General features: G+C 35.7%; 1 protein-coding gene across 2 annotated transcripts in view; it reads right to left on the bottom strand.

Annotated features, from left to right (window-relative positions):
* Positions 1-627: 627 nt before the first annotated feature.
* Positions 628-27,281, bottom strand: part of LOC145695100 (cyclin-dependent kinase 2-interacting protein-like) — a 113,006-nt gene continuing 86,352 nt past the window's right edge. For both annotated transcript variants that reach the window (XR_014133110.1, XM_081771998.1), the window contains exon 6: positions 628-10,485. Coding sequence is in view for 1 of the 2 variants with exons in the window: in XM_081771998.1 (XP_081628124.1) it covers positions 10,480-10,485 (6 nt within the window). In the remaining variant the exon portion in view is untranslated. The remainder of the gene's footprint in view (positions 10,486-27,281) is intronic.

Genomic DNA, 27,281 nt, shown 5'->3' with positions numbered 1-27,281 from the left:
ATAATTTGCTGTCCCCGCACAAGATTTGCCCCCTCCCCCCACCCTGTGCTCGAGCACAGAATAGCACTTACCTAAATACGCAAGGATCTTGTAAAATATGAGTATGGCTAGAAATTTGCAATGCTCTCTTGATTCTAAGGAACTAATAACAACTTTTCAGTATGAAAATACGGAGATTGCTGTGTTTTTAGATGTGTGTCATATGTTAAAGTTAGTTCGCAATACTTTGGGCGAAAAGGGATCATTTATAGATGATAATGGTGACATTGTGTCTTGGGAGTTTATAAAGAGGCTACACGATCTTCAGGAATCAGAAGGCCTTCATTTGGGAAATAAAGTACGTCAAGCACACGTCCAACTCCACAAGCAAAAAATGAAAGTTCGTTTGGCTGCCCAAGTGTTCGCTGATTCTGTGGCTCATACGCTGTCATTGTGCATGGAAATGGGAATAAAGGGGTTTGAAAATGTGGGTCCAACGATTAGGTTTATTCGAATAATTAATTGCCTGTTCGACATTTTATATTCGAGAAACCTTAAGCAAGCATGGTGGAAGAAACCAATGCATGTTTCGAATTTCAATGAGATTTATTCTTTTTTACACGAAGCAGATAATTAATTATCTGGCATCGCTTTGAGTATCTATAAGAGGACCTTTATGGATTGAGTCAAACCGTAAAACAGGATTTCTGGGATTTAGAGTATGTATTAAGAGTGCACTGTTTCTGTATGAATCACTTGTTTCGTCGCAAACACCCCGACTGACGTTTTTGCCGTTATACAAAATGTGCCAAGACCATATTGAAAATTTTTTGGCTACATACGTTCGAAAGGAGGTTTCAATAACAACTCGACATCATTACAGTTTGTGAATGCTTACAGGAAGTTACTTGTGCACACGCAGCTACAACAAGTGAATAGTGGAAATTGTTTGCCGTTGGAAAACATCAAGATTTTACATTGTTCTAATGTCGTGAATTCACCATTAGCCGCATTAAACTAGTCAGCCCGCTCGGCAACCCTTTCAGATGTCAATGAGGGGGAACAGATGAACATCGAAGATGATGCTCAAGATCATACTTATTGTTTAAGTTGTTCGACTTTATCAGAATATTCAGAGCAAGTTGTTGTTTATGTTGCCAGGTTTGTAGTACGTTCTTTGCTTAAGTCTCCCATATGTGAAGAATGTGCAAGCGTATTACAATGTGCAGACAAATCAGACATTGCTCAGAATGTCAGACTTATTGAAGTAAAAACTAAAGGTTACTTGACAAGACCTAGTAATGACGTGGTTAAAATAGTGAAGGTTGCCGAAAGAGTGTTGAGGAAAAGTTTGGATTGTAATCTAGAGAAGAAGCCGAGAAACATACATGTTTTGGTGACTTCCATTGTGAAATATTTTGCTGGACAGCCAATCGCATAAATACCTTAGTATTTGTTACCATAGCCTTGCAAAGAAATTTACAGACAGGGAACAGAGGATAAGGCAACACTTCACAAAATTTACATTGTTTAAAGGGCAGTAACAGTGCATTCCAGAGAGAAGTAGAAACCATTATTCCATATAGGACTAATGCAACAATGTTACGGGGCGCTCTAGTAGTCTGTTTTAGTTAAGTATTAGGTAAGAGATTTAAGTACATACAATACATATGCATAGAATTGTGGAGGTAAATTCAATAGATGAAACTTGTAATATATATTCTGTAATTTTTGAGTCGCTTCGTATTGGTCCACGTTTTGTATCTCGATTGCTGCAAAAATATTTTTTAAGTATCGCAGCTCATAGTTCTGAAATATGGCAGATTCAACCTAGGTATAGTCTCCTTTTATTAACCCTTCAGATCTGTTGTAGAGCTCGCTCACTAATAATTGTTCTTCATTAAATCTTGTTATAATTTTTATTTGTATACTTTTATAGTTTAAAAAAATGTTAGATTTATTGAGTTCATACTTTCTTGTGCTGCTTGGAGTGAAAACTGTGATTATAAATTATTATTGTAGCTGTATAACATTTTTCTCCAGCATTATACTTTCATTAATAGGTAAACTGAAAGTCAATCTATTGTCGCCCTAAAGTTATGATGTATGTGTTTTCTCTTTTGTAGTATATTTATACATATATTGTAATATTATTATTCTATTTCAATATCAATGTAATGAATAAAAATAAAATAAAATAAAATTGAGACAGTGCACAGTCTCTTATCAGGCAGATATGAGTACTTTCTATATTAAGCTTTTTCGTTTTGTTGTTGTAACCTGGTTTCTGTGTAAGGTTAAACAATATTTCTGTTAATGCTTTATATTTATACTTGGAGAAAAGTGCTGGTAAAGCTTTAAATCGACGAGTCATAATTGCTCATGTCGAAAATTCTCATGTAGGCTACTCTTGTAATATTTTGTCGACACTATGTTGTATTTCCAAAAAGAATAAAAATAATCCGAGATTATACCTTAATCTGTTTAGTTATTTGTTTTGTATAACTACAAATTGTGTTTTATACATATATAATATAATAATTGTAGTTCTTGTTGTTTTTGGATCTATTTCTAACGTAGTTTTTATTCACGGATAAAATCTGAATATCCAGATTTACAATAACGATTCAACTCGTCGTAAAGGTACAAGAGTGTCTTATCACATTGGAAATAAATGTGCAATATTTTTGTACTTGCAGCAAGTGTGTTTTATTATTTTTCTTATCTTCTTGGATTGATTAGACATTAAATATGGAAACACTAATAAGAATGTATAAACTTACTTTCTATTGTAACATCAACTATGATTGTGTCCATATCTTACTATTACTAATAGGCTTTGTATAAAGTGCTTCTGTTAGTTGGTATTGGACTTATGGTACTTCAATCGTCTTACTTCTGTACCGGGAAATTTTAGCGTATTGTTGTGTGCCAGATGAAAATGGTAGCGTTCATTGACAAATTTATCCTTAGAGGGGAGGGGATATTACAAACAAATTAGTCTGAAGATTCTTGTTATTGTTATCATTTGTAATAAGGGCAGTTAGTATTATGACCCTTTGCAACAAAACCATGATATTATTACAAAACTCACAACAGTACTGTATCTGATATAAGACTTTCATAGACTTCTGAGTTCAAAGGTACTGTAGGTTAGTGCCAAAGATTTATTTATTTCTTTGTTGTCCTAATATCAAATACTTCTGTATGGCATTTCTATCCTGTGTGACAATGTAATTAGACACAGTGATTAATCGATACAGAAGTGGTATGTTTCTCTTTTGGTGAATGGGGTCTGGATGGGAGAACATTGAAAATTTAACACATTACTGTGGATTGGAACTTAAAATGTAGGTCCATATCTCATGTAACCTTGGTCTCAATAGGAACGCTAAAATTCAACAATAAGTCATTTTTAGGTGAAGGTTTGCATTCAACTCGATAAAGGTAACGCACACACGCTTGCCTGAATTAACAAGCCCCTCACTCCGACTAATATTTAGATGTGAAGTTCATAATATTAAAAAAAAAAATCACATGAGGATATTGTGCTTTTTTTTTTTTTTTTTTTTGTAACTGAAATAAAAAAAAAGCACGTTAATGTTTTTAGGGTTCTAATCCTGAACAGAAAAAAAAAATGATTTTACTAAATATCACTTGTGTGGGTAAGTAACCAAGTTTGAGTCTTTTTTTTTTTTCCTCAAGCTTTCTATAGGATTCCTCACTTACAAGAAGAATATCGGGATATTACCCTTGGCTCAGTGTATATTACCTTTCGGTTTGGTTTTAAAGTTGGTTAATACCTTGTAACGTTGTGTGCAACCACTTAGCTGAGTGGTCAGCAATGTCACCTGCCCTTTTGAAAACGTGAATTTTAACTTTGTTCACATTTGTGTATTTTATTGATACTATGGTGCAAGCCTTTGTCTCCAATACAATAGGTGTTCAACGGGACGTGGATCCAATTTATAGTTTTCATATCTATTGAAGAACCTTCGTTCATTGCAAAATACTGAAAATTATGTACAATCGTATTCAGAAAGCTCTGAGATTCGTCTTCCGCTTGTAACGTTCCTATTCGCGTACGTCAATATAGCATATGAAGGGTTTGCTGTAACTACAAGTACAAATCTTCTAAAAGCCAGGTGACATCCACGCTCATATAGTGGCTAGCGCACGTGTTCGATTTCCGGTAGATCGTTAAACACAAAAGTGGTTCAGATCCTGATTTAAACTGTAGACTCACTTCTTATATAGAAAAGAAGTGAGTCGTAAAGTTTCATTATTACCGTTCATTAACCTGACAAACTACGTAGTGAACACATCGTCTAAAGGTATAAGATAACCGTCATTATTTTGTTCTCCTATTTTGTTTATATAACTAAAGAAATGGCAGCTGTGGGCAACATTTCATACCCACTTTACCAATTGCGTTGCACCACGTTCGTTTCAGGACCACGATTTACGAAATTCAGTAAATGTTTATTTTTCAATTTATAGTTGAAGGGATTTAAAACACAGGATTTAAAGGTACTCCACTCCAGAGCTGGTGAAGTGGTCTTATAATTAATGTTGTTCACGAGACGAGAATTTTCGTGATGAGATAGGACACACAGTTCTGATAGAAGCATACACAGTTTTTGAGACGATACATTTTCAAGACACTTTGTCGAGACAAATAGCTCCAATTCTCTTCTCATGGGTTACTCTACTTGTAATTCAGTTCTTGGAGGCGAGATAATGTGGTACGGAACGGCCTTATAGTGTGAGGGTTGATCTTACATTATGGTCGTCCCATCTGTCATCTGCAACGGATTCACGAACCCTGGTCGTGGTTCGGAACGCACGTTAAGACTAGGTTACACTCAACAAAATTAGCACGAATTCGTGGAGGAGATGCAGGTTCGATTCCCGACGGGAGCTCATGTTCGGATTCACATTAATCTGTAAGTCCACGTTTCGTTTAGCCTTGGTGCTGAAAGAGACTCTGGATTAAAATCCAACTAATCGACGATTTCACGGTTCGAAATACTTATTACACGGGCATATACTTCATTTCACGGCTTGTCAGCTTAAATTCACTTCTTATCTTCATTTTATAAACATATACAATCGTGATACAGAGGTAGCTCTGGAGGAAATTCATATCAATATTAAAAAAATATATATACTAAAAGCTACGGGAAAAATAGTTTGTAGCAATAAAATTTTAATTTTTAATGATGTGACTTCCCTTAAGAGTCGCCACTGCACACGAGTTGAAACTGTACGTTGGAGAAAGGGAACACGAGGACGCAGCATTCTGATACTTTTCTTCCATTGCAATTAACGTTCCCCATATTTCAGAATATATCAAGGAGCATTTTCCTATCTTAGACCCATTTGAATTAATAGACAAAACAGTAGTAGTAGTAGTAAACAACATGTTTTATATTGCATTTCGTGAACTATATTGGGGGCTCAGTGGCAGAGCGCTTTACCTCTGGTGCGTGGTTTCTTGTTTATTCTCCAGCCAAGTAAGTTTTCGGTGGACAGCATCGTGTAAGTAGGTTTTCTCGGGGTACTCCCGTTTCTTCCCTCATTCTCATACCACCGATTCTCCCATTATTCATTTCCCTTAATCATCCGTCTCTCTTATCCTAAAGGGCATCTCTTCATATAGAATCAGAAATACTTGCGGAAGGAAAAGTGTTTCGGATGCAATATTTTGCGAAAGATAATGCATGTCTTCGGTAACAATGCTAAGACTAAGTATGTTCTTCGTCAATTATTTTCCTGAAGTGCATGCCAAAAATAACTTTGAATACAGTTGAAAGCATAGAGGACTTACGAGAGCAAATCACAACTATTTCAGTTTTGAATGCTTAAGAAGCGTTATTCTGTTCTTGTCTCTCTTTTATAATTTGCATCAAATTCTTTAAACCAATAATAATGATAATAAATTTGATTCCAAGTTATATTTTGTGTAAATAGTAATATTCATTTCACAATACCTCTTATTTGTTTTATTTTCAAGAAATACTGTGCAAGGAATCTCAATTTTTAGGTTTAACTTATGGGATATTGATTATAAGTTGAGCCAACAAAGATGGCGGAGTGGGCGTGGCGAAGCTGTGACGTATGGCTTCACGATTTCGTGGTAAGTGCATATTCTCTATTTTACAACATCCTTGTAAATACGGGTCTGCTATCAGATGATGCAAAAATCTGTCCAATAGTTACATCTTGCGTCAAGTTGCTTGTCAATACCCCTGACGGAGCGCCTCGTGATTTATGCAAGCCAAAGACCCCAAAATAAACTATAATTGAGCTTTTTCATAATAGTTCTAATTTTGCCAAATACCTGGGCTCTAGTAATAGTACATATTTCTACATTACAAGACATCAGATTCAGATAGCCAATAGGAAGCTCAACTCACTTCATTGCTTCACTTAAATATACGTATTGATCGTCAAGTAGATCACAAGTCGACATGAATACAAGGTGCATGCTACAGAATCATTTTATTTTTTACAGTGTCCTGATCCTCTTACGTATTTTCGGGATAGGACAAACTTCTCTGTGTATTCTCGTTATATATTTCAAGAATAGCATCATAAATTTCAACTGTTCATCTACAGTCACGTATGTACAGTCTTGTTCATAAAAGACCACCTCTTTGTAGAGCCTTGTCATTCTTTCTTACAGTTGGAATACAATCACACAAATGTGGATTTTCTTTAGGTAACTGAGATCTTTATTTAAAGCCAAAGTATATTGAGTTCTTTACTTAAACACGAAATATTAGAATTTCCTACGCAGGGTTGCTAAAATATGGTCTTTGAAAAGAAAGTTGCTGGTCAAGATTTTTGAACAAGACTGTATATTCCAGTAAATAGTCCAATGGATTATCTTACAAAATCCTAAGTCAGGAATTAAGGTAGACGTTAGTATTGTTAGTCTTGAGGCCGGAATATTCTGTCCTTGAAACTAGCGATATTAGGAATATCAAGCATGATACAGAAAAAAATGTCAATCAAGAAATTATTTTTAAATGTATTCATTTATATTGTCATACATCATTAAGTAAATCATATTTTTACTGATTTAAATATATATTATTTGATGTCTAATAGTTACTTCCTACTTAAACAGATGAGAATGTGTAAGATCATACTCCGTGCCCATATAGTCAATCCTTTCACTTATGTGCCATTTCTTTAACACTATCTTTGAGTTTAAAAGTTCTCGGAAAATGATCGAGATATATAATCTACTAAACAAGTATTTTCTAATTTCTAAAGAAGTATTTACAGCATATTTCATATTGTAGAACGTTTGTATAACTGAAGAAGAGAGACAAGAAGAAATTCATTCAGTGTAATACAATTTTACGTGATTCGTATTGCCAATTGAATCGGAGTACAAAAAGGAGAACATTGAAAAAAAATAACGAAAACAAACTGAAATAGCCATTTTTTCTCTATCCGTAAATACATAGAATGAACGTAAAAAAAAGAGTGTTGCTTCATAATCCATTGTTAGATATTGCTTTGAAATTTCCGCTGAGTGGAAGAAAGAGAACATTCCTGGAAGATTCTCCTTTTTCCACGCAACACCAGTAATTCCCTGATCGGCCACTAGATGCTGTGCCAGTCACAGGTAGGCTTTCACGTCAGTCGTAGAAGGTTGTGTACTGTAAAGTAGTCGTGTTAACACCGGAGTGCTACGTGTTATGAACATTGCAAAATAATATTCCTAGTGTCTTGAAGTATTTTGTAAAATTGTGTCTCAACAATGTCTTCGGCAGAAGACGAAATGTATGAACCTAAAAGGAGAAAGTGTAAGCGCAATAGAGACCAGTATATCGAAGAAATTGAAAAGCAAGCTAGACAACGCGGAGAAGAGTTTGTGACAAGTAAGGGGCATTTAGTGGAACCAAGAGTAACAGGTAATGATTGTAACTGTCGCAAAAAATGTACGGAAATGTTTACTGAAGAAGAAAAAAGATGTATATATATATATATATATATATATTTTTTTTTGTGGACGTCCTAAGAACGAACGTGATACGTATCTTGTAGGCTTAATCGAACGGCATGATGTTGCATGTCATCGTGCTTTGACAACTGAATCTAAGCGTAATACTTCATCTTTTAAATATTTTGCAATGAAATATAATACTAGAATAGAGGTGTGTCGCAAAGCTTACATGGCGCTTCATGCCATAAAATCTAACAAAGCTGTTGAACGTTTAACTAAGCTAGTAGAAAAAAATCAGAAACCAGAGGATAAGAGAGGTAAACACACTAACCGGGGAAATACGTTAGGTGCCATAGTTTTGAATAAATTAGATGAGCATATTGCCTCGTTCTCCAGAAAGGTTTCACATTACACCTCTCAGCCCATTACTTATTTACAATCTGACTTAACAGTGAAAACAATGTATGAACTGCTTGTAGAAAAATACCCAGAGTTAAAATCAGTCGTTAAATATGAGTATTACTTACGTTATTTTCGGGAAAATTATGATTACCGATTTGGACGTCCACACATGTGAAGATTTAAACACGAAAATAAACTCTACAACTCTTAATGATATAGCAAAAAGAATTGCAGTAGCAGAATTACTTGTCCATAAAAGGCGGGCAAACAAATTTTACTCTAAATTCAAAAAAGTCAGTGACATAATGTAGAAATGATGTCATGGCCATAACATTTGACTATATGCAGAATCTTCCCCTACCGTTCATTCCTGTTCAGGAAATATTTTATTTACGGCAACTTTGGTTTTATGTTTTTAATATTCACGATATAGAAAGACAGAAATCAGTATTCTTGACATATACTGAAGGCGAAGAAGGGCCCTAATGAAGTATCTTCTTTCATTTACAGTTCCATTAATAGCATCCCAGATGAAGTTACAGAACTGCATATATTTAGCGATGACTGTGAGGGCCAGAACCGGAACCACACCCTCAGCAGATTACTTTTGGGCCTAACCATGAATGATAGATTTAAAGTGGTTAGTCATTATTTTCCAATCCGGGGCCACAGCTTTTTGCCCTGTGATCAAAACTTCTCAGTTATTAAAGGGCAATAAAAAAGGTGTGATCGCATTTATACACCAAAACAATACGAAGACATCATTAAAACACCCAAAAACACGTTTCCACTGTTTGAGGTAAGGAGTGTCAAAAACAATGATATCATTAACTTTAAGGATTGTTGGCCTTACTATTTCAAGAAAACTACAACAGACATTGAGAAAAAAAGTGAGAAGTTTTCTATTAGTCACTATAGAGATCTTGTGTACAATAGTGAAACTAAAGGCTGTATAAAAGCCTATCGGTACATTGATGGCATACAAAATGTAACTTTTAAACTGAGAAAAACAGACGCTAGCAATATGTTGTTTCCACAAGACCTTGCTTACAGGGCCAAAGTACCAGTGAATCCAAAGAAGCTCAGAGACATTGAAAAAGTTAAGCATTACGTGCCGGAGATGTATCAAGATTTCTATGACAATATCGTGTAGTTGCCAGTTTCTGAAGATGCTAGTAGTTACATTGATGATGAGTAGGTACAAAGGAGTTTTGTTTAATCAAACTTTATTCTAAATGCATTTACTATACATTTTCAACTTTTTATATCGCATCATGATGTTATAAATAACTTTTCAATTTTTTGAAACAAAATATCACTAATATTGATTTGAAACTTGCAATGTAAATAAGTTTTTCACTAAATGTACCATGTATTAATGAGCTGACGGTTTTCAATCATGTATTTAGAAATAACATTGGTTTTTTCTGTATATTTTGTTCACTTTTTGCCACATTTATCTCTTGCGTAAAAAAAGGAGAATATTCCGCAAACAAATTTCCTGTGTAGCCGGAAATATAAAATACTTCAATGTTTTTTCTTTGTGGCAAATAATAATCCTTAGTATACACTACAAGTTTATAATGCAAAACAATCATATCAGAGCAACAGATTTCTCAATAAATAGGTTTTTTTTTTTTTTCCCGAAAGTAAGATGTTGGGGAATGTTCTCCTTTTTCTACTCACCGATTCAATTAAGCTGGAGGTCCATGTCTCACATGCCCTCGATGCAGGAAACGGACACTAAAATCCAAACAAACAATAATACGGAATTTTCGTAAATATTCTTCACATCTAAAGACACAAGTAATTATCAGTTATTACCAATTATGTATATAATAAATTTCATCCTTCGTAATTGCAATTTAGAGAACAACTATGTGATGGATCATTTATTTGATGCCGAAAAAAAAAAGTTAAAAATAAATAAATTCATTTTTATTCTGAAGACCAATTCAGTTCTAATTTTTTTTAAATGTGTAATGTTTCAATTGTTTAAATTTTAAGTTCAGATTTTAAGAAAGCAATCATTTTCTTTCTTTTGTCTCGTTTGTGGTTTCTGATATTGAGTTTTAGAATATTTTTTCTTCCTTTTCCTCATAAAATTTAGTTCCATAAAAAGTTCAAAAGATGTTTCAAACCTGTAAGAAATCAAGGAAATATTATGTTCTGCATACTACAAGGCAAGCTACGGATGTTTATGTCTCGCAACAAAATTTTAGGTTAACTAGAAATAGCGTGTACTCAATGTGTACAAAATTGTATAACCACTTACTCCAGCATTTTAAAAACATTAAGAACATAAGGGTGTTTAAGAATGAGGTATTAAAATTTCTTTTAGGAAAAGCTTATTATAGCGTTTCTGAATATCTAGAGTGTAATTCTTAAACTAAGTATATATTTAGGTGTATTCTTTGCTACTATTATTTTGCTTTCGATTATAATTTAATTTTCTTTTAGTGTTTTATTTTACTTTTTACTATATCTTTGTCTGTAATTTGATGTATTATTTTCTGACGTGTAATATGTGCTTGGGCCTTCTGCAACCTCTATGTACAGAAAGGATGAAACTAAACTAAACTACTATGTTAATAGATGACGTGACTTTTGACGTTTCAAACTACAAGTTTGTAAAATTGGAGCTCATTGGTCACTTAAAAGAAGCCTTCCAGATCAAATATCTGTTCCATGTGGCGCGTCAATTGTGTTCCGAAACTTGGGCCGTGTCCAAAAGTACATAGTGCACACTTCGAGGATGCACACTCGAAGTCTACAAACGGAGTGCACACTAAATAGCGTACACTTCGTCAAATTAGCTTTTGATCCGTACTTGATTCCAACGTCTCATAGTGGTGGAACATGGAACATTGATAACAGAAGAAGGGAGAATTTCGCGTACTAGAAAAAATAAACATGCTTTTTTTTTTTTTTTTTTTTTTTTTTTGGATGAATGATATTCCAGTCATATTAAATATAAATATATCGTACAGATTGACAATATGGGGTAACCATGAAATGACTTAAGAGTTCCTTCATGTACGCCAGTAGGTTCAGCTTTGCCGTACCTGCAGACATTTGTCACTTCGGATCTTTCACGCGTAGATTAACAAGAGCGGAGCGCAAATGCAATACCTATATATATTGGTGATGTTCTATTTATTAATTCCCGGAAGAACAGTAGCACTGGTGGTTAGGGCGCTGATGACATTATGCTTAGGAATTTTATTGCAAGCGAAAGTAGGCAATTTGCAAGAGCGTTAGGACACCGAAAGTACTCAGGGAAGCATATTTACAATAATATGGCTCAAAACTACTTTGGGAGAGAGTTCATATTGGGTATAAATGCTTCTTGTACGGAATATGACACATAGGTTCGTAGTTCTACTGTATTGCTCCAGTTACAGGTATACTGATTGGACAGTGTGTCTTATGTAATCGCTCTCATTGCTCAACTATACGGAAGTAATTATTTGTTCATAATCGTTTCATAGTGGGCACAGTAATGGGATTATATGAATTAAGAGGAAGGCTAACTTTTACTTTGGCCATTTCATTCAATGAATCGTTCCATGAACCGATTCGTATCGAAGACAGAATACAACGTGCCCACCGGTGCTCTATCCCGCCTTCACTCGCTAACGCTCGCTCGGCAATACTTTGTGAATTAAATATTAAACTTTGGTACAAAAAGGAACCAACCTAGCTACTAACCTATATGTATGGGCTAACGGGCAAGTTTTTAAAACCGGTACCGAAAGATCAAATCACTGAATCGAAGAACCGAAAAAGAATCAAATGGCCAAAGTAAAAACTTACCAAGAGGAACTTCTGAAATCTTTGATAAATGTACGGAAAGAAATTATTTTATATGTATTTCACTTTTGGGCAGCTGTCAAAAATGCAAAATGTACGATAATTGGCATATTAGTCTCTCACAAGTGCAAGGAAATATGGTAGCTTTGAATGGAATTTGTTTAAAATCAAAACTAGAAAATTAGGCCCATCTACCTAAGAATTAACTTTTGCAGCTGCAGCTGTAACTGTAGCTGTAGAGAAATGAATAATCTAGGTTATCATTATTCTATACTAGAGCTTAAAATTTTAATTCATACCAGGGTTGATATGTTTAAAACAAAATGTTTAAAACAAGTGTTTAAAACATGTTTAAAACGAGGGCTGTTGTTTTATTCAGTTTGTTTTAAACGTTTTAAACAAATTGTTTTAAACGTGTTTTTTTTCGATGCTGGTTGGACATGTTTAAAACAACTAAAATATCAGATTGAAGAAGCTAATTTAATTTTCTAACAAACAACCCATCCTCCGCAGGGTTTGTGCATGGAGTAAATTACAAGCAGAGTTATATTCTTATTATAACAGCAATTACTGAACGAAATTCTGCACATCAGTGTGCTTATAACTAAACCAACAGAAGTTCAAGTGAAGTATTTGAACATTTCATGAGATATACATCATTGAAAAGCTTATAGACCACAAATTCCAACGAGATAATATGCGTCAAATTCCCGCCGTATTCGTAGAAAAAGAACAGACATAAAAAATCATTAAAAATATGAAAATATTGACTTTGCGGGGCCCTGGCAACCCTTGCAGTTACCTGCGCTGACAAAATGATGCTAATGTGTAGGCCACATACTTGTGACAATAATATAAGAAATGGTAGCCATTGCTGCCATTGCGTAATGAATTCGTTTTATGTAGGAAATATTTTTTAAAAAAATATGCGCAGAAAAACATTCATTGAATTAGACATTCTCTCCCCTCCCCCACTATAGTACCACGTCCATATGCAAATCATTTTTTCTGCACACATCATGTATACGAACAAGAATTATGCTTCTAGACCACTTCAGTGAAATATATCTTGTGTTATACGGGACCGTCCCGAAAATAAATGTAAATTAACCAAATTTGACCCCCTCTTCCTCTATAAACAACAAGTACACATACAGGTTACTATCATGTAGGGGACTACTTCATTGCTTCACATACCAATTTTTATGGATGTACCACACAGAGGGGAAGAATACCCGCCAAAACCTGATGAAAAAAAATGATGAAAAAAAAAATTCATCCTCCCTCTCTCGGCCGTACATACGTACCCCGTATATACATAAAATGCAAGTGACGGAAAGCTTTATCTCTCAAAAATACTTTGGTACCAAATCACCTTTCTAGCTTAATTAAGGACTGAGCTATTGATGTTTGTTGTAAAAATAAATGTAATTTACGTCAAAAAACTGAAACTCCAAAAATTGGCTAACTTTGTCCCCTCCCTGCTCCCCATAATAAGCAAGAAGTACAAATCAGGGTTGGCAAAAACCATGGTTTTTATTGGAAAAACAAAAAAAAAACGCTTTTTTTTGGTTTAAACCAGGTTCTTTTGGTTTAAATAATTTGCTCTATATATTCATATCATATATGGACAGAAATAAGTTTGTTTCGCCTTGATGTTATTATGCAACTACCGGGTTATGCTGGAAGGGATCACATAAGCTTCAAGCGGAATAAAAATCGTTTCTCGAGTTACATCCGAGAGAAATTGTCCTCCATTTGAACTCGGAACCAGGACTAATTGGCCACAAATGCGATACGTCTGCCGACTCACTCACGAAGGAATCTTGATAAAAATACGTTGTACTGATCTTTACATGCTTCTTAATATAACTGTCAAGAGTCATTTCAGAAGGACAAAAAGATAAACAGTTGCACAAGTGAAAGCATTATACAGAATTACATATGGACAATTTCAAAGTACTACGGAGTACAGAAGAACTAATTTAGTTCGAGTTAGTTAACAGCAACTTTTATTGGTCCAAATTAAAGAAATACAACGACTTAATTTGCATATTAGTAAGAAAAGTGAATAAAGATACGAATTATTTGAGTCGACTTTGGCTCAGACTCATTTATACATAAATAAATACCAAAGAGACTTCTCATTTCACTAAATGTCTCTCGTGGGGTCTGACCCCCCTCCCCCACACAAAAAGTACGGCATTTCGATGTATTTTATCAATAGTAAACATTAAAACGAAACAATATTTAGAATTTTTCTTTGATTGCAATTAAATAAAAACAATAATAACAACTACAAAAAAAAAATCACAAAACAAACATTTATAAACTTATATATATAAAGTTGCTTATGCAGTATAATCTTTTTGAGTAATGAATGGGGAATTTAGGTCTGAATATAATACGAATAATATACGGGAGTGAAACGTGATAACCCACAAACGTGTGTTCATCAAGATTTTACAAACACTTACACTTTTAGGAACATTTTTCGTTTTTTGGTTTAAACCAGCCAACCCTGGTACAAAAACACGATATTACCATGTAGTAACCTACTTCATTGCTTCATGTAACAATTTTTATGAATCTATCCCCCAAGAGGGGGAACGGCCCCCAAAAAACTGTTGAAAACAAAAAAAACACGATATTTACCCTCCTCCCACATACATAAAATGCACACCAGGAAAGTTGCATCTTTGAGGAATAAATTAGTACCAAAACCATCTTCCAGCCTTAATTTGAGGTTTAAGACTGAGCCATTGAGGTTTAAAGCCCTGACACAGCAGTTGCGTCAATGGGAGTTTAAAGATGAAGAATGCAGACGACCAGTTGAACGTAACACAAAGAAACTAAACTACATATTCTGTGAACGGAGATCGGGAAAATCCCGATTTTTTCTCCGGAATTGAACATTTGGGCGGATCGAGATTAGGGAAGTTCCCGAAATTTGATATAGCGGTTGAATATAGATGGCAAGCAGTACCTAAGAGTGTAAAAATGTAATATATATGCTTATGTAGATTATTGTTTTAAACAAAATAAACGTTTTAAACATGTTTTTTTCTTGTTTAAAACAAAGTACTTTGTTTTAAACGTTAAAAACGTTTTAAACAAAAAAAAACATGTTTTAAACATAAAAAACGTTTTTTATGATTTTTTAAAAAAAAACATGTTTTTTTTTCAACCCTGATTCATACGGAATTGATATTTTTTATTTACATGCAAATAGCTGTATTACCGATAGTCTATCTCAATTAAGCTACATAAACCATGTAATGTTTAAATACAAATGCTTTATATCATTATTAAAGAAACTATTTGGTTGCTTTCCCTTTGCATGCTGAGAACAACGTAAATAGATTTATTTGTGTAACATTTTTATATTTCACTTCTAATATCATTAAATTGTATATTTATCAAGTAAATTATTATTAGATCAGCTCACAAATAAATTCACCTCAACAAAAATATTAAAAATATGGCTTTTAAAATTGTAATAGGTTATTTTATTAGATATCGCCATGTTAAGCACACAAGTATACTAACATAGTGTACATCCTCGCACACTACGCACTATGCACTCGCAGACTTGTGAACTTGGACCTTTTGACGCACACTAGGTGACGTCAGTTCCGGAAATAAGCGTACTTCAAATGTGCACTTGTATCTTTTGGACACGGCCTTGTAATGGTTAAGTTCCTCTACTCCTTTATTTACTACTGGAAGTATCTGCTATATTGTCAAAATGGTAGTAGATAATACCAGGTGATGTATGTAACAGCGATGTTAAAGAAAAAAAGGATTTCTGCATGCGAAAGTTGAAAAGGGACATTGAACTTTTATAAATTGGTTATAGATGTCAGGTTTACTTGAGTGATGAATAACAGCTCTATCTTGTGCTGCCATCTATGGACGTTAATGTTAAACAATGCAGCCTATTACTCTGTGCACTGCAAAAGGTAACTCCCGTAGTGTTAACATGTCAAATTCTTAATATGCATATGTTGCGGTGATTTACAAATTGGACGAAGTTAAAGTATTCTAAAGGATTTGTGAGTAACTAATAGAGAATGAGGATCTGACCGTATGTAGAAATTTTCATTTTTCATTAGTATTATTTATTTTATATTTTTTTTCTATTAGTTAGAATGACCTCTTTAACTTTACGTTGTTTCAACATAGGGTCACATTCTTATTGCCCATTAGTTACATTGTAGAAGTAGATTATTGCTTTGTTAAATTATATCTATTCGGCATAACCTATTGTAAATTAAAATTAGTTTCTATGATTTGTAATGTAATCACCACGAGCAACGTCAACACGGTAATATTGCGTACATTAGGAATTTCATAGCTCCCTTTCGATACTATATTATATGTTATTTGTTCGTTGTTCTTTCGTTATTGTTATAATAAATTGTTATTATATCGAAAGGCGGATTTAAGTTAATGAGTCCGGTTCCTGCAACTAGAAACTACCAGGGGTACATTTAACCTAACCACTAGGCCTGCAGTGCTGTAAGCACCTACCAGCGCCGTTACACAATTTAGGTTACCTTTTGCACTGCCTGCCATAGGCTGGTAGTTAATAGTTGCAACGTTATATGGAACCGAATGTGAAATGGACGTCTCTCTATATAAAAGTAAATCACGGAAAATGGAAGCGAATTATTACGTAAATTCTAAAGAAAATGATGTTCGTATGGAAAAGTAATGTTTGTAGAGGTTCAACTGCGTACCTTAGACGTTGTAACGTATATTAGCATTTTCGTCGAAAAAAAATAATATAATTTGTGATAGATTGGAATGTTGTACATTTTATGTAAAGGTAGGGGTTAGGTAGTACGACTTCTACTCGCTAGATGCCCTTCCAATTCAGTTATTGGCGCTGGTTACGAGGAGTTCCCTCGAATGTCAATAGATGGCAGCACTTGTGGTGTTGCAAGCTGTTGCTTGCTAGGTGCGAGCGATCCGTAGCTCGCCCACTTGAAGACCTGAATTGGTAGGTGACGGTAGTGGATGGAATGATATGAAATTATGAGAAATTACGTTTGGTAGGATAAACCTGTAAATTCTAGTTGGAGACGTTTTTGGGAATTACTTGCTTATTGGTTTGAAGATATAAGAATTCAGTGGCTGTAGAATATTATGTTAATTGAATAATTAAAATGAATATTTTTTGTGTGTGTTTCCATATTCGTACTTGGTAAGTAGAGTGCAATTTCTACCTATTGGAAGAATTCGGTATGAATCTAGTACTGTGTTGGGGAATGAAGGGAGGTCAAATTGTTTAACCTCTTTTGGCTGTGGAAGGAGATTTGAAATTTATTCGACCTCTCATTATTTTCCGTCGTAGTGCGTGAGCTTCCCAATTCCCTTGGTTCGGATCCCAATAACGGTTCGGATCCCAATAAATTATGAGTATGGTAGAGCTTTACTGTTTTTTGAGCGCTTTTTAATATTTGGATTTGCACAGGAATGAGCTTACGAGTAAATGATAGAGTAGACGTATTACTAGTAATTCCTAGCCTACCGGAAGGAAAGATTATAAATTTTTTAAGAGAAATAAGTCACTTATTAGTATTTGGGAAAAGGGAAGTAAAAGTGTTCAGTAAAAATTAGGATATTTGGAAGATAAAATATCTTTTTCGGGGAATTTAATGCTTTACTTATTTGGAAATTTATTAAATACTAGAAGAGTTTCTGAAAGGAATTAATGTTAACTTTTCAAGTAATTTCTTGTTCATGAGTTTATGAAGAAGTTGAAAAATTGAATCGATTTACTTCGTGTTTTGAGCGTTTACTGTTGTTGTTGAATATATTTATTTGGTTTATAATAAATTGTTACAGTTGAAATAAGAGTTTTACCTGTATTTCCTGAAGTGCTAAAAATTAAGCTTGATTGCTACCAGAAAAAAGGGGGTGTAATTTCAGTGAATTTACTCTGCTGCCAAAACAAGAATCGGGGGGTCTACTTACCGTCCAAGTGTGCTTGTGGTTGATTTGTATGGGGGTAAAGGTAGAGAAATTGTGTCTAGTGGTTAGGCAAGGTTTGGCTTTTACCTGCAGACAAGTTAATCACGGGACCACGGTTGTATGTGTTTGCATGCAACGTTACAACGTAGATGCCAAGTCGTGAACGTGACTACTTTATATTTGGGTGTTTAATTAGAAATTACGTACCTATTCAAAATTTAACATGGAAGTTTTGGTTGACTTTTCTGAGGTGGATGAATTCTGGTCACGCTTAAGTAACGGACCACGGGAGGCCACCGGATCCGGCTGCCAGAAGTTCGTCATGATGACGTGTCACGTGAGGTGGATGGTGAGAGCAGTTGTGAACATAATATACGCTCGATGGATTCCACGACCCAGCACTTGGCGCAAAGTCATCCGTCAGCTGGTGGTTTACGACCACCAATAAAATGTAATTTTTCTCGGCTCTTTTCAGAAGATATATTTAACTCCTTGAGATTGCAAGTTAAAGAATTAGAAAATTGTACAGAAGAAAAGTTGCGTATGGCTAAGCAATTTTCTCGTCCTAAGAATGTTAAACAGTTACAATCGCTTCAGGGGTACTTTCAATTTTTTCACTCAAGAATTAAGAATATGGCCCATCATATTGCTCCTCTTACTTCATTATTAAAGCAAAATACTCCGTTCATATGGACCAGAGTTACAGAAATTAAAGGATTTACTTTTAGAGGACCTGCAATTACTTCTTCCAAGGCTCAATGAGCCTTATTACTTACTTACAGATGGCTCTGCCATAGCCTCGGGATATACATTATGTCAAAAGGATGAAAAAGGAAAACTGTCTGTCGTTGCTTTCGGGTCGCGTAAACTCTCTCCAACTCAAAGTAAATACTCGTCAACTTATTTAGAAATTCTTGCATTGATAACAGCACTTGAAAAATTTGAGATTTATTTAGTCCACACACCAGAGATTCTTATATATACGGATCACCGCCCATTACTTTCTATTTTAAGATCAACTAAAGTAGCACCCTTGTTGGCACGTTGGAGAGCTAGGATCTTACGATTTCCAGTAATCTTACATTTTATATCAGAACGTATCAACGCCGTGGATTTCCTCTCCAGAATCGAGTCAGGACATACTGAAGACCCCGAATTTTTTGATACTATATCTACAGATGATACTATTCCTATCGAGGGGAATGACACAGGGTTTTTGAAAATACAAACCAAGGGAGGGCAGTTAATAGATATTAACGATTTGCTTCTAACGGAGCTTATGATTATTGACTATGACAGCAGTAGGGCTGTAAAGAATATCAAACAAGAAATTAAAAAGAAGAAAAAGGCAGGGAAAATTTAGTAGTAGGGCAATAGTCCCCATCTCCACCCAGAAGAAGAGAGAATTACTTGTGAATCTTCCATTTTGTATGCTAATGCAAGAACAAGGAGAAATGAAAAAGGAGGGAGAATCTCTGATTGACCTAAATAATACTGAAGCTATTAGAAAACTTCAGAGGGAAGACAAATTTCTTTGCAAGTTGATACAATAGAAGAACGGGGAATTATTAAGAGTTTCGAAGAAGCAGGAGCAGAAATTTAGGAGGCTCGATGGACAAACCTATTTTTCTCCTGATAATATTCTTATGAGAAGATTTCCTTCTAAGGAAGGGGAGAAAAATGTCACATGGGTGCCGATGGATCTGCGGGCCTCAGTTTGTTATGCAGCCCATACAGCCCAAGAGTCAGGCCATCCATCCTATGTGAAATCGCTTAGACGAATACAGCAAAGTTTTTATTGGAAAGATATGAGGAAGGACATTTTTCAGACGATCAGGAGCTGTGTTCCTTGTTCAGTTTTTAAGGAAAACATAAATACAAGATTTGGAGTGATGGAGAGCTCGTTAGTAACCCAGCCTGGGATCCAACTTTATATACATAATCTAGGGCCTGTTACAAAATCGAAAATAGGAGGGTACAGATACTGTTTCGTACTTGTGGATTCCTTCTCTCGTTTTGTAAAATTTTATCCAGTTCGAAACCTTACTTCGAAAATTATGATTTCATGTCTGATGAACTTTTTTTTAACGAATTCGGACACTACTCTTCTATCGTCAGCGACAATCACTCTATCTTCACTAGTGGCGTATGGAAGGAGGCTCTCTCTGCTATCCAAGCTAAATACAGTTATATAAGCGCATATAGGGCTAAGAGTAACAAAGCTGAGAAAATCATTAAAGATCTCAAGACTATCCTGGGAATTTACTCGAAGAAGCATGAATGCTGGGTGGAAAACCTAAAAAACTATTGAGTTCGCTATGAATTCCAGAGTTTGTAGCTCTACAGGCTACTCCTCATTTTCCCTTCAATTCGCCCGCGATCTGAAACATCCTCTTTTGGAGAAAAGAGAGGAAAAAGAGGGAATTACAAATCTACGAAGTGAAGACGAAATTTGCTCAAAATATGTTAAAACAATGAAACAGAGAATCGAAACAGCACTTGATATAGCAAATAAAGTACAGAAGAGAAAACACGCTCAATATAAGTGAATATATGACAAGGGGAGAAGAAGGAATTCATTCAAGTTACATGATAAGGTTTGGTTACGTGTAATAAGAATATCTGACCCTACACAGAAAGTTTCTGCCTCATTGAGAAACAGATACAATGGACCGTGGGAGCTTATTGAACAGAAGGCTCCAAATACGTATTTTGTAAAAAATGTGTGGACAGGCAGGATAGTAAAGGCCAATGCCGATTTTATGAAACCAATTTTCCATGCTCCGTCATTCTGCAAAACCATCAAAGAACTCCAGTCAGAATATTTTCTTGAATTAACACAGCGGGGAGAAGAAGACAAAGGAGATGGGAAGTTTCGTTTACCTCGGATACTGTAGTCTGAGAGGCTTGGTTTTACAATGAGGACCTTCCTCTCAATAAATGTTATGCTAGTAGGCCGGAGTAGGTGGTATATTAGCTGCCATCCGTTCTACTGTTATTATTTTTTTTTTTACTTACGAGTTTTTTTAAAATACTTTTATTGTCTACACTACAATTAGTCATTTTTAGCACTTGGTTAGCTAGGCCAGTTTTACTGAGAGATTCATCGAGGAAACACTTATTTTCTTTCTTTTTCGAGATGTCTGATAATTTTGAAGTTTCGAAGTCTACTCGCTCTGTTTACCCTAGCGCAAGACCAAACTCTAAAAACCCTTAGAATTGCAGTTATTGTTTTATATAGACAGTTATAAAAATAATCAGAAACGACGGAGACCCAACTCCGGAGGTTTCATCTACAAGTAAAAGGGGTCATTTTGATCTTGAAAACTGCACGCTGGAAGAGATTCGAGAATTTCAAAGGCTCAACCCGTCCTCTTCTAAAGCCCAGGAAGTTGTGCCTACTTGCAGTAACGAGAATCTAAACGAAAATGTGGAGGAATATATTGACCTATGTACTGATGGAGAAGATCTTGAATCTTTGCCTGAAACCCCTGGGAAAACAATTGATTGGGGGTCTCTACGCTGTTCAGTTAACAGCGTTAAACGTAAACTTGAACTATAATCGTAGGGCTCGAACCTAAGCCCTTGGATTAGGGATAGTCGACCTAGCCATGCACAAGATGCGGACAATTGTGAAGTGATTTTTGTTTTTCCTTTTCGCACTGGATTAGACAGTTCTTCTCGCGAAATAATTTAGTGTTATGAATATAAAATTATTAATTAATTATTTAAAAAAACTGATCGAGACATTAAAACTGGAATTCGGGAAGCGTGAAGCTTGCCCAGAGAATGCTTTCATTTAATGTTTTATAAGTGACAGTGAATTAATCAGTGTCTAGAATGGTGTATATATTATTATAGTGTATTGCAAAAGAGGAATGTGGTCAGATTTTTTCCTTGCTCTAACAGTTAAGGAAAAAGACTGTAAGAGACTGAGAACTCACAATACTCGACCCACCCATAATAACAGTTTTATTATTTTTATTTATCCACATTAAATAATTGTGTTAATTCAGTGTGAAAATATTTAGTGTTATGTGGTAAAAGTTATTCAAAAATCTGAACTGATCCGGACTTGAGACACTAAAGTGAGGCATATGATTGCCTAAAATATTAAAATTTAAATTATTTTTTAAAAGTGAATTTCGTGTTTACACCAAGTGTATGTGTAGTGTTTTTGTGTGGTGAGAAGGGTCAGAATTTTCCTTTCTTGTATAGTTAAGGAAAAGACTTAAAGAGACATTTGAACTTTAAATGAAAAATGGGCCCTCTCACACTTTTTTTTTTTTTTGTGCAAAGAAGCCGGATATGCAAGTGCCACTTTGGGTCATTTGCTGATTTATATTCTGTAAAAAGCTAGAATAGTGTAATTGTATTAGTAAATAAAATTTATATATTATATATGTGGGGGAAATTGGCCAGATCTGGTTAATATTATTTACTTCTATCTTAGTTTAATATTATATGTTAAGTGTATTTGCAATTAGATATATTTATATATTAATAGTGTAATATTATGTATCTTATTTAGCATATATCATATATCTGAAAAACATTTTTAGTCTCTATAACATTTCAGTTTAACTAGATGGAAACACTTACAACAGCAACGACTTTTTTTGAAAGCTCTTTTGGGAGTTCCTTCTCCCATAGTTTTTTAAACTTCTTTTTCATTTTTTCTACTCTCTCAGCAGTATATAAGACCGAGTGAAATTGACTCGAGAGGGGGAGTATTACGGAGGTCTTGCTTAGACTCGTTAGGTTCTCCGAGTCTTAAATAGAGCAGAAGGCATGAGCTATATTAGGTTCTACCTTTTAGTAGGTTTTCATTTTTAAGGGACTTCTTTCTTGGACTAAAATGAGGTCCTGTGAGAAGAAGGGATATAGAAAAATAATTCTTATACTAATTCAAGAAACAGATTTTTGCTAGGGAACTAGGCCCTGTAGAATAGGGACAGGATTTGATCCTTGAAATGCTACATTCCATATTTAGGTGGATATGGCATTTAGATTAACAATCCCCTGATATTAGAATTTTTGAGTACGTGTTCAAAAGTGAAGCTGTATACGGTTTTGGTCGGTTATAAGGTAATTTGTTCCTCTTGCAGGACACAGTAGGTTTTTATGAATACTCTGAACACAGATTCCTGGGTTCGATTCATCGAAGTGGACTCGTAAGAGGCTACTGATAGAGTTTTAAATTTTTTTTGAATCACAACTCCTAATTCAGGGAGTATGGTTCTTATCTAACCTTTACCTGCCAGATCTATTTAAGGATCTTCCGCTATTATAAGGCGAACTCATTCTCCTTACCTACCTATCCCTATAATAAGTATTTAGATAGATATCCTTCTAGTCCATCTCCTATTTAAAGGAGTACACGAAATAGGGTTGTAGGCCAGGGCTTTTGATGTAGTGAGTCAATGCCCTTTGTAAGTTAAGGTTGACAGAGGACGCTTTTAGTGAGGGCTAGCCCTTCTGTCTGCCACAGGCACATAATTAAAGAAACCTTAGCTTAATAAAGTATACTAAAACTAGAGAAAAATTTAAGGAATTAGAGAAGAGAATACCCAATAGGTATATCTCATGCACTTTTAAAGAAAGATATTTCATAGAATTATCAACATTTTGTAAATAAACTTTTAATAGAGGTAACTCATGTGTTATGATTTCATATGTAGATAAGATCCTGAGTTATAAACCTGTTTATTAAGTTAATTACCCTAGACATTACTTATTTTGTTTTAAGATACGAGTCTGAATATAATTTATTATTATTTTTTAAAGTTTGTCGAAACTTTTGTGACAGGGACACGAATAGCTATAGCTTACAGTCTGACGGATTTCAGTGTTACATACAAAAAGTAACTTGAATCATTTTTTTCGACAAACAATAAGACATTATTAGGGAGAAATAAGTATCAAAATGTACCGAGAGCCTGTACGTTGTGTGGATTGTCATCTCACATATGGCATTTTTGTCCTCATAAAAATAAAAATAAAAGAGAGACTGATAATACGTACTATGTGCCACGTGATGAAGAAAGTACTGTTAGGTTTAAATTTATTACGTGAAAATCATGCTTATTTGGACATTCCAAATAAAAATTTATTTTTTCATAAACTAAATCAAATAATAAACTCAAGTGATGGGAACTGTAGTTCCCATGTTACCAGTGATGTGTCGCTTTTGAACTCTCATTGCAGGTCTCCTTGTTTGGACTCCGCACCGTTAGGCGCCAGTGGTGTGGGGAAAAGGCATGGGTCAGGACCTGTATGTGGAAGGAAACTGGTTAAACATGGACAGCATGATCATTTGAATGGCAACCAACTTGTCTACGGTGTAGACGCATCAAGGGAACGTGATGATTCTGCGATTTCGCAGCGATGCCGATCTCGTCAGTGGAGGCTCCGGAGGCAATTCGTTCAATCCAGCTAAGGGCAACCAAATGAAGCCTGAGGTGTCCAGAACAGCGTTCCGGCGGACTACGGTGACTACCAATACTATCTCTCAGCTGAAGGATCGATCCAGAAAAGGGAAATTCTTAGGGACCAACGACATGAGGCGGACTTCAGCGGCCAGACCAGGTCATCCTTTAGCTTCGTACAATTACAATAGGAATTTGGTATCTTCATAATAGCATCTTAGGGGCGAGCTACACCAACCGACCTTCGTCCCACGCAGCTGTTTCCTTTGGAGAACATGATTGTGGCAGTACTCCCCCAAGTTCCAGACCAACCCTCTACATCAAGGTCAACTGGATCCTTAGGGACGCATCATAGCAGACGTACTCCTACGGAGCAGCATCTAGTAGAAGTTCACGAAACAGGTCCAGCTGTTTTGTTGTGGAAAATCAAGTTCGGCACGAGTTTGAGCGGACTAATCAAGAGGAACCAAATGTGGCTCCAGGTATGATGCATAGTACTAATGATATGTTTTCTCCCGATTTCTCCGATAGGCTTCACTCAGAGCTAGAGAGAGAGAGAGAACAGTCTGCCAGTGAAAAACTTGAGAAATCGTTAGTAGCAAAAATTGATTTGTTTGTAGAGGAAAACAACAAGAAGTTCGAGCAATTGAATGAGTCATTTGCGTCAGTAAATCGTAGACTTGACACTTTAAACATGGAGTTGCAGACTCAGCTAGTATATACAAGTCAGCGCATACAAGCTTCGTTAGAGCAGGTCAGTGATAGAGTTCAATCTAATGAAGTCTCTATTACGTCATGTAATAGTGAAGTACGAAGGGTGGAGCAGTCTGTGAAGGATGCTCAGAGTATTCTCACCGTACAGCTTACCGAGGTAGAGAATCACTCGAAAGATTTAGGGGAGAAGTTAGGAGAACTCTCCACTAAACAGGCTGATATTGATCATGCAGTAGAGCGCATAATATCAGAATGGAGAGAGTAGATAGGTGTTTCGAAAACATTGTAGACAGTCAGGCTGAAATAAGAGCTGAACTTCAGACAGTGCAAAATGAATTTGCACTGCGATCTGAAACCACAGCACAGCTGGGAGAGAAAATGTCTCGTGAGATTCAGAAAGTGAAAAAGAGTACGAGACTCGAGATCGAGACGCTACTTAGTACACGAGACGGGTCATCGTCTCGTTCTGACGTGAACGAGACACGACAAACAGAGGAAAGAATAGTGGTCAAAAGTGGTCCTAGCACGAGCTATTTGTTAGCCCCGCCTGAGCTGTTGTCGACCAACAACACTGAATCTATGCCGTCCACGTCACGTGTGGGAGGACACGCAGACATACCCAAAGTGCAATCGAGTAGCGGAGTAGCCCAACTTGCCACTGCAATGAACACTTTCATGCATAGGGACTTTCATGCATGTATGAGTTGCCGACATACAATGGTAATGAGGATGAGACAGCTACACATAATTTTCTTATTGACTTGGATAATTACTTCGAGCTTACTGGAGTAGCACCCGAGCTTCGAGTTAGCTTTCTAACTCGCTCTTTGAGAGGCATCAGCCTGCAATGGTACAAGGTAATGCAAAATAAGATAACGAACTATGCTAGTTTTATTGCGGAATTCAAGAATAACTACTTAAGCTCCGACCACTTAGCATCCCTGCATGCAACGCTGTTAATGAGCCAATATGACCCCCGGCTATACAGACAACCAAGTGAGTACCTTCTCACACAGTTGCAGAGAAATGCTGTTCTGGACCCTCCTCGGTCAGAACAAAATCTCTTAAAACTTTTACCGAGACAGCTTCCTCAATGGATTTGCAGATGTTTAATTAGTGCCCAGCCACAGAGCATCTCAGAGCTGCTCGCGTTAGTTAATGAGGTTCGATTGACACACAGGGAGAGTGGTAATCACCAACAGCGTCGCAACATTCACATGCTAGAGATAGCAGAAAACAATCAAACAGCAGGGGGGAACTTCAGAAGGAACACAAGACAAAACAGAGCACAGCAGGGACCTTACACTAGAAATAGTAGAGGTAGGCTAGAAAGGTCCAATATGAACAGTGAGACTAGTAATAATTCCCGCAACGAGTCACGATAAACAAGTGTTCGCATCATGACTGAACCTTTATCAAGCGAATCAGAATGTAATGACCCCACTTTGTGTGTAAACTCCAGTTTATTAACACTTTGAAAGAAAAACCTCTACCAGCACTGGAAGATGTTACTGATGACAACGATTCTAAAACGTCAAACTTTTTATTGGTTGCTTTTGCAACTAAAATAAAGGGTACCAGTAAGTCTAAAATGTATCCAAGAACGAAACACTTCGTTGGGCAGGCAATTGACAACATGGAATCACGGAGAATGCATTATGAAATTTCTGAAAATGAAGGAAGGAAGCAGATTTTTAGGTCACTTCAGGAAAACGTTCCTTTAGTAGTATATCAAAATGTCACGAGAAAGCTTCCCGAAGCAACAGCTGACAGACGAGAATGCCTCATATTCCCTGCTGGATTTGATAGTTTTGTTAAAAGTTACGCTTCTCATGTAAATAATGAAGGTATAGTACTGGTAGTTTATGGGCTTATAAGTGAGCTATTGTGTCGTCTTCCGCAAACTACAAGTACCGTAATGAGCCACTACCATATGTGTGAACAATCTTTATTTTTCTAAATAAAACTAAAATTAAAAAAAAAGAAAAGATTAAATATTTTTG

Source organism: Thermobia domestica, chromosome 9 (genome assembly GCF_964235325.1).
Source record: "Thermobia domestica chromosome 9, izTheDome1.hap1.1, whole genome shotgun sequence".
Lineage (NCBI taxonomy): Eukaryota > Metazoa > Arthropoda > Insecta > Zygentoma > Lepismatidae > Thermobia > Thermobia domestica.
The sequence above is the reverse complement of the archived record's forward strand: the minus strand, read 5'-3'. Positions and strand labels throughout refer to the sequence as shown.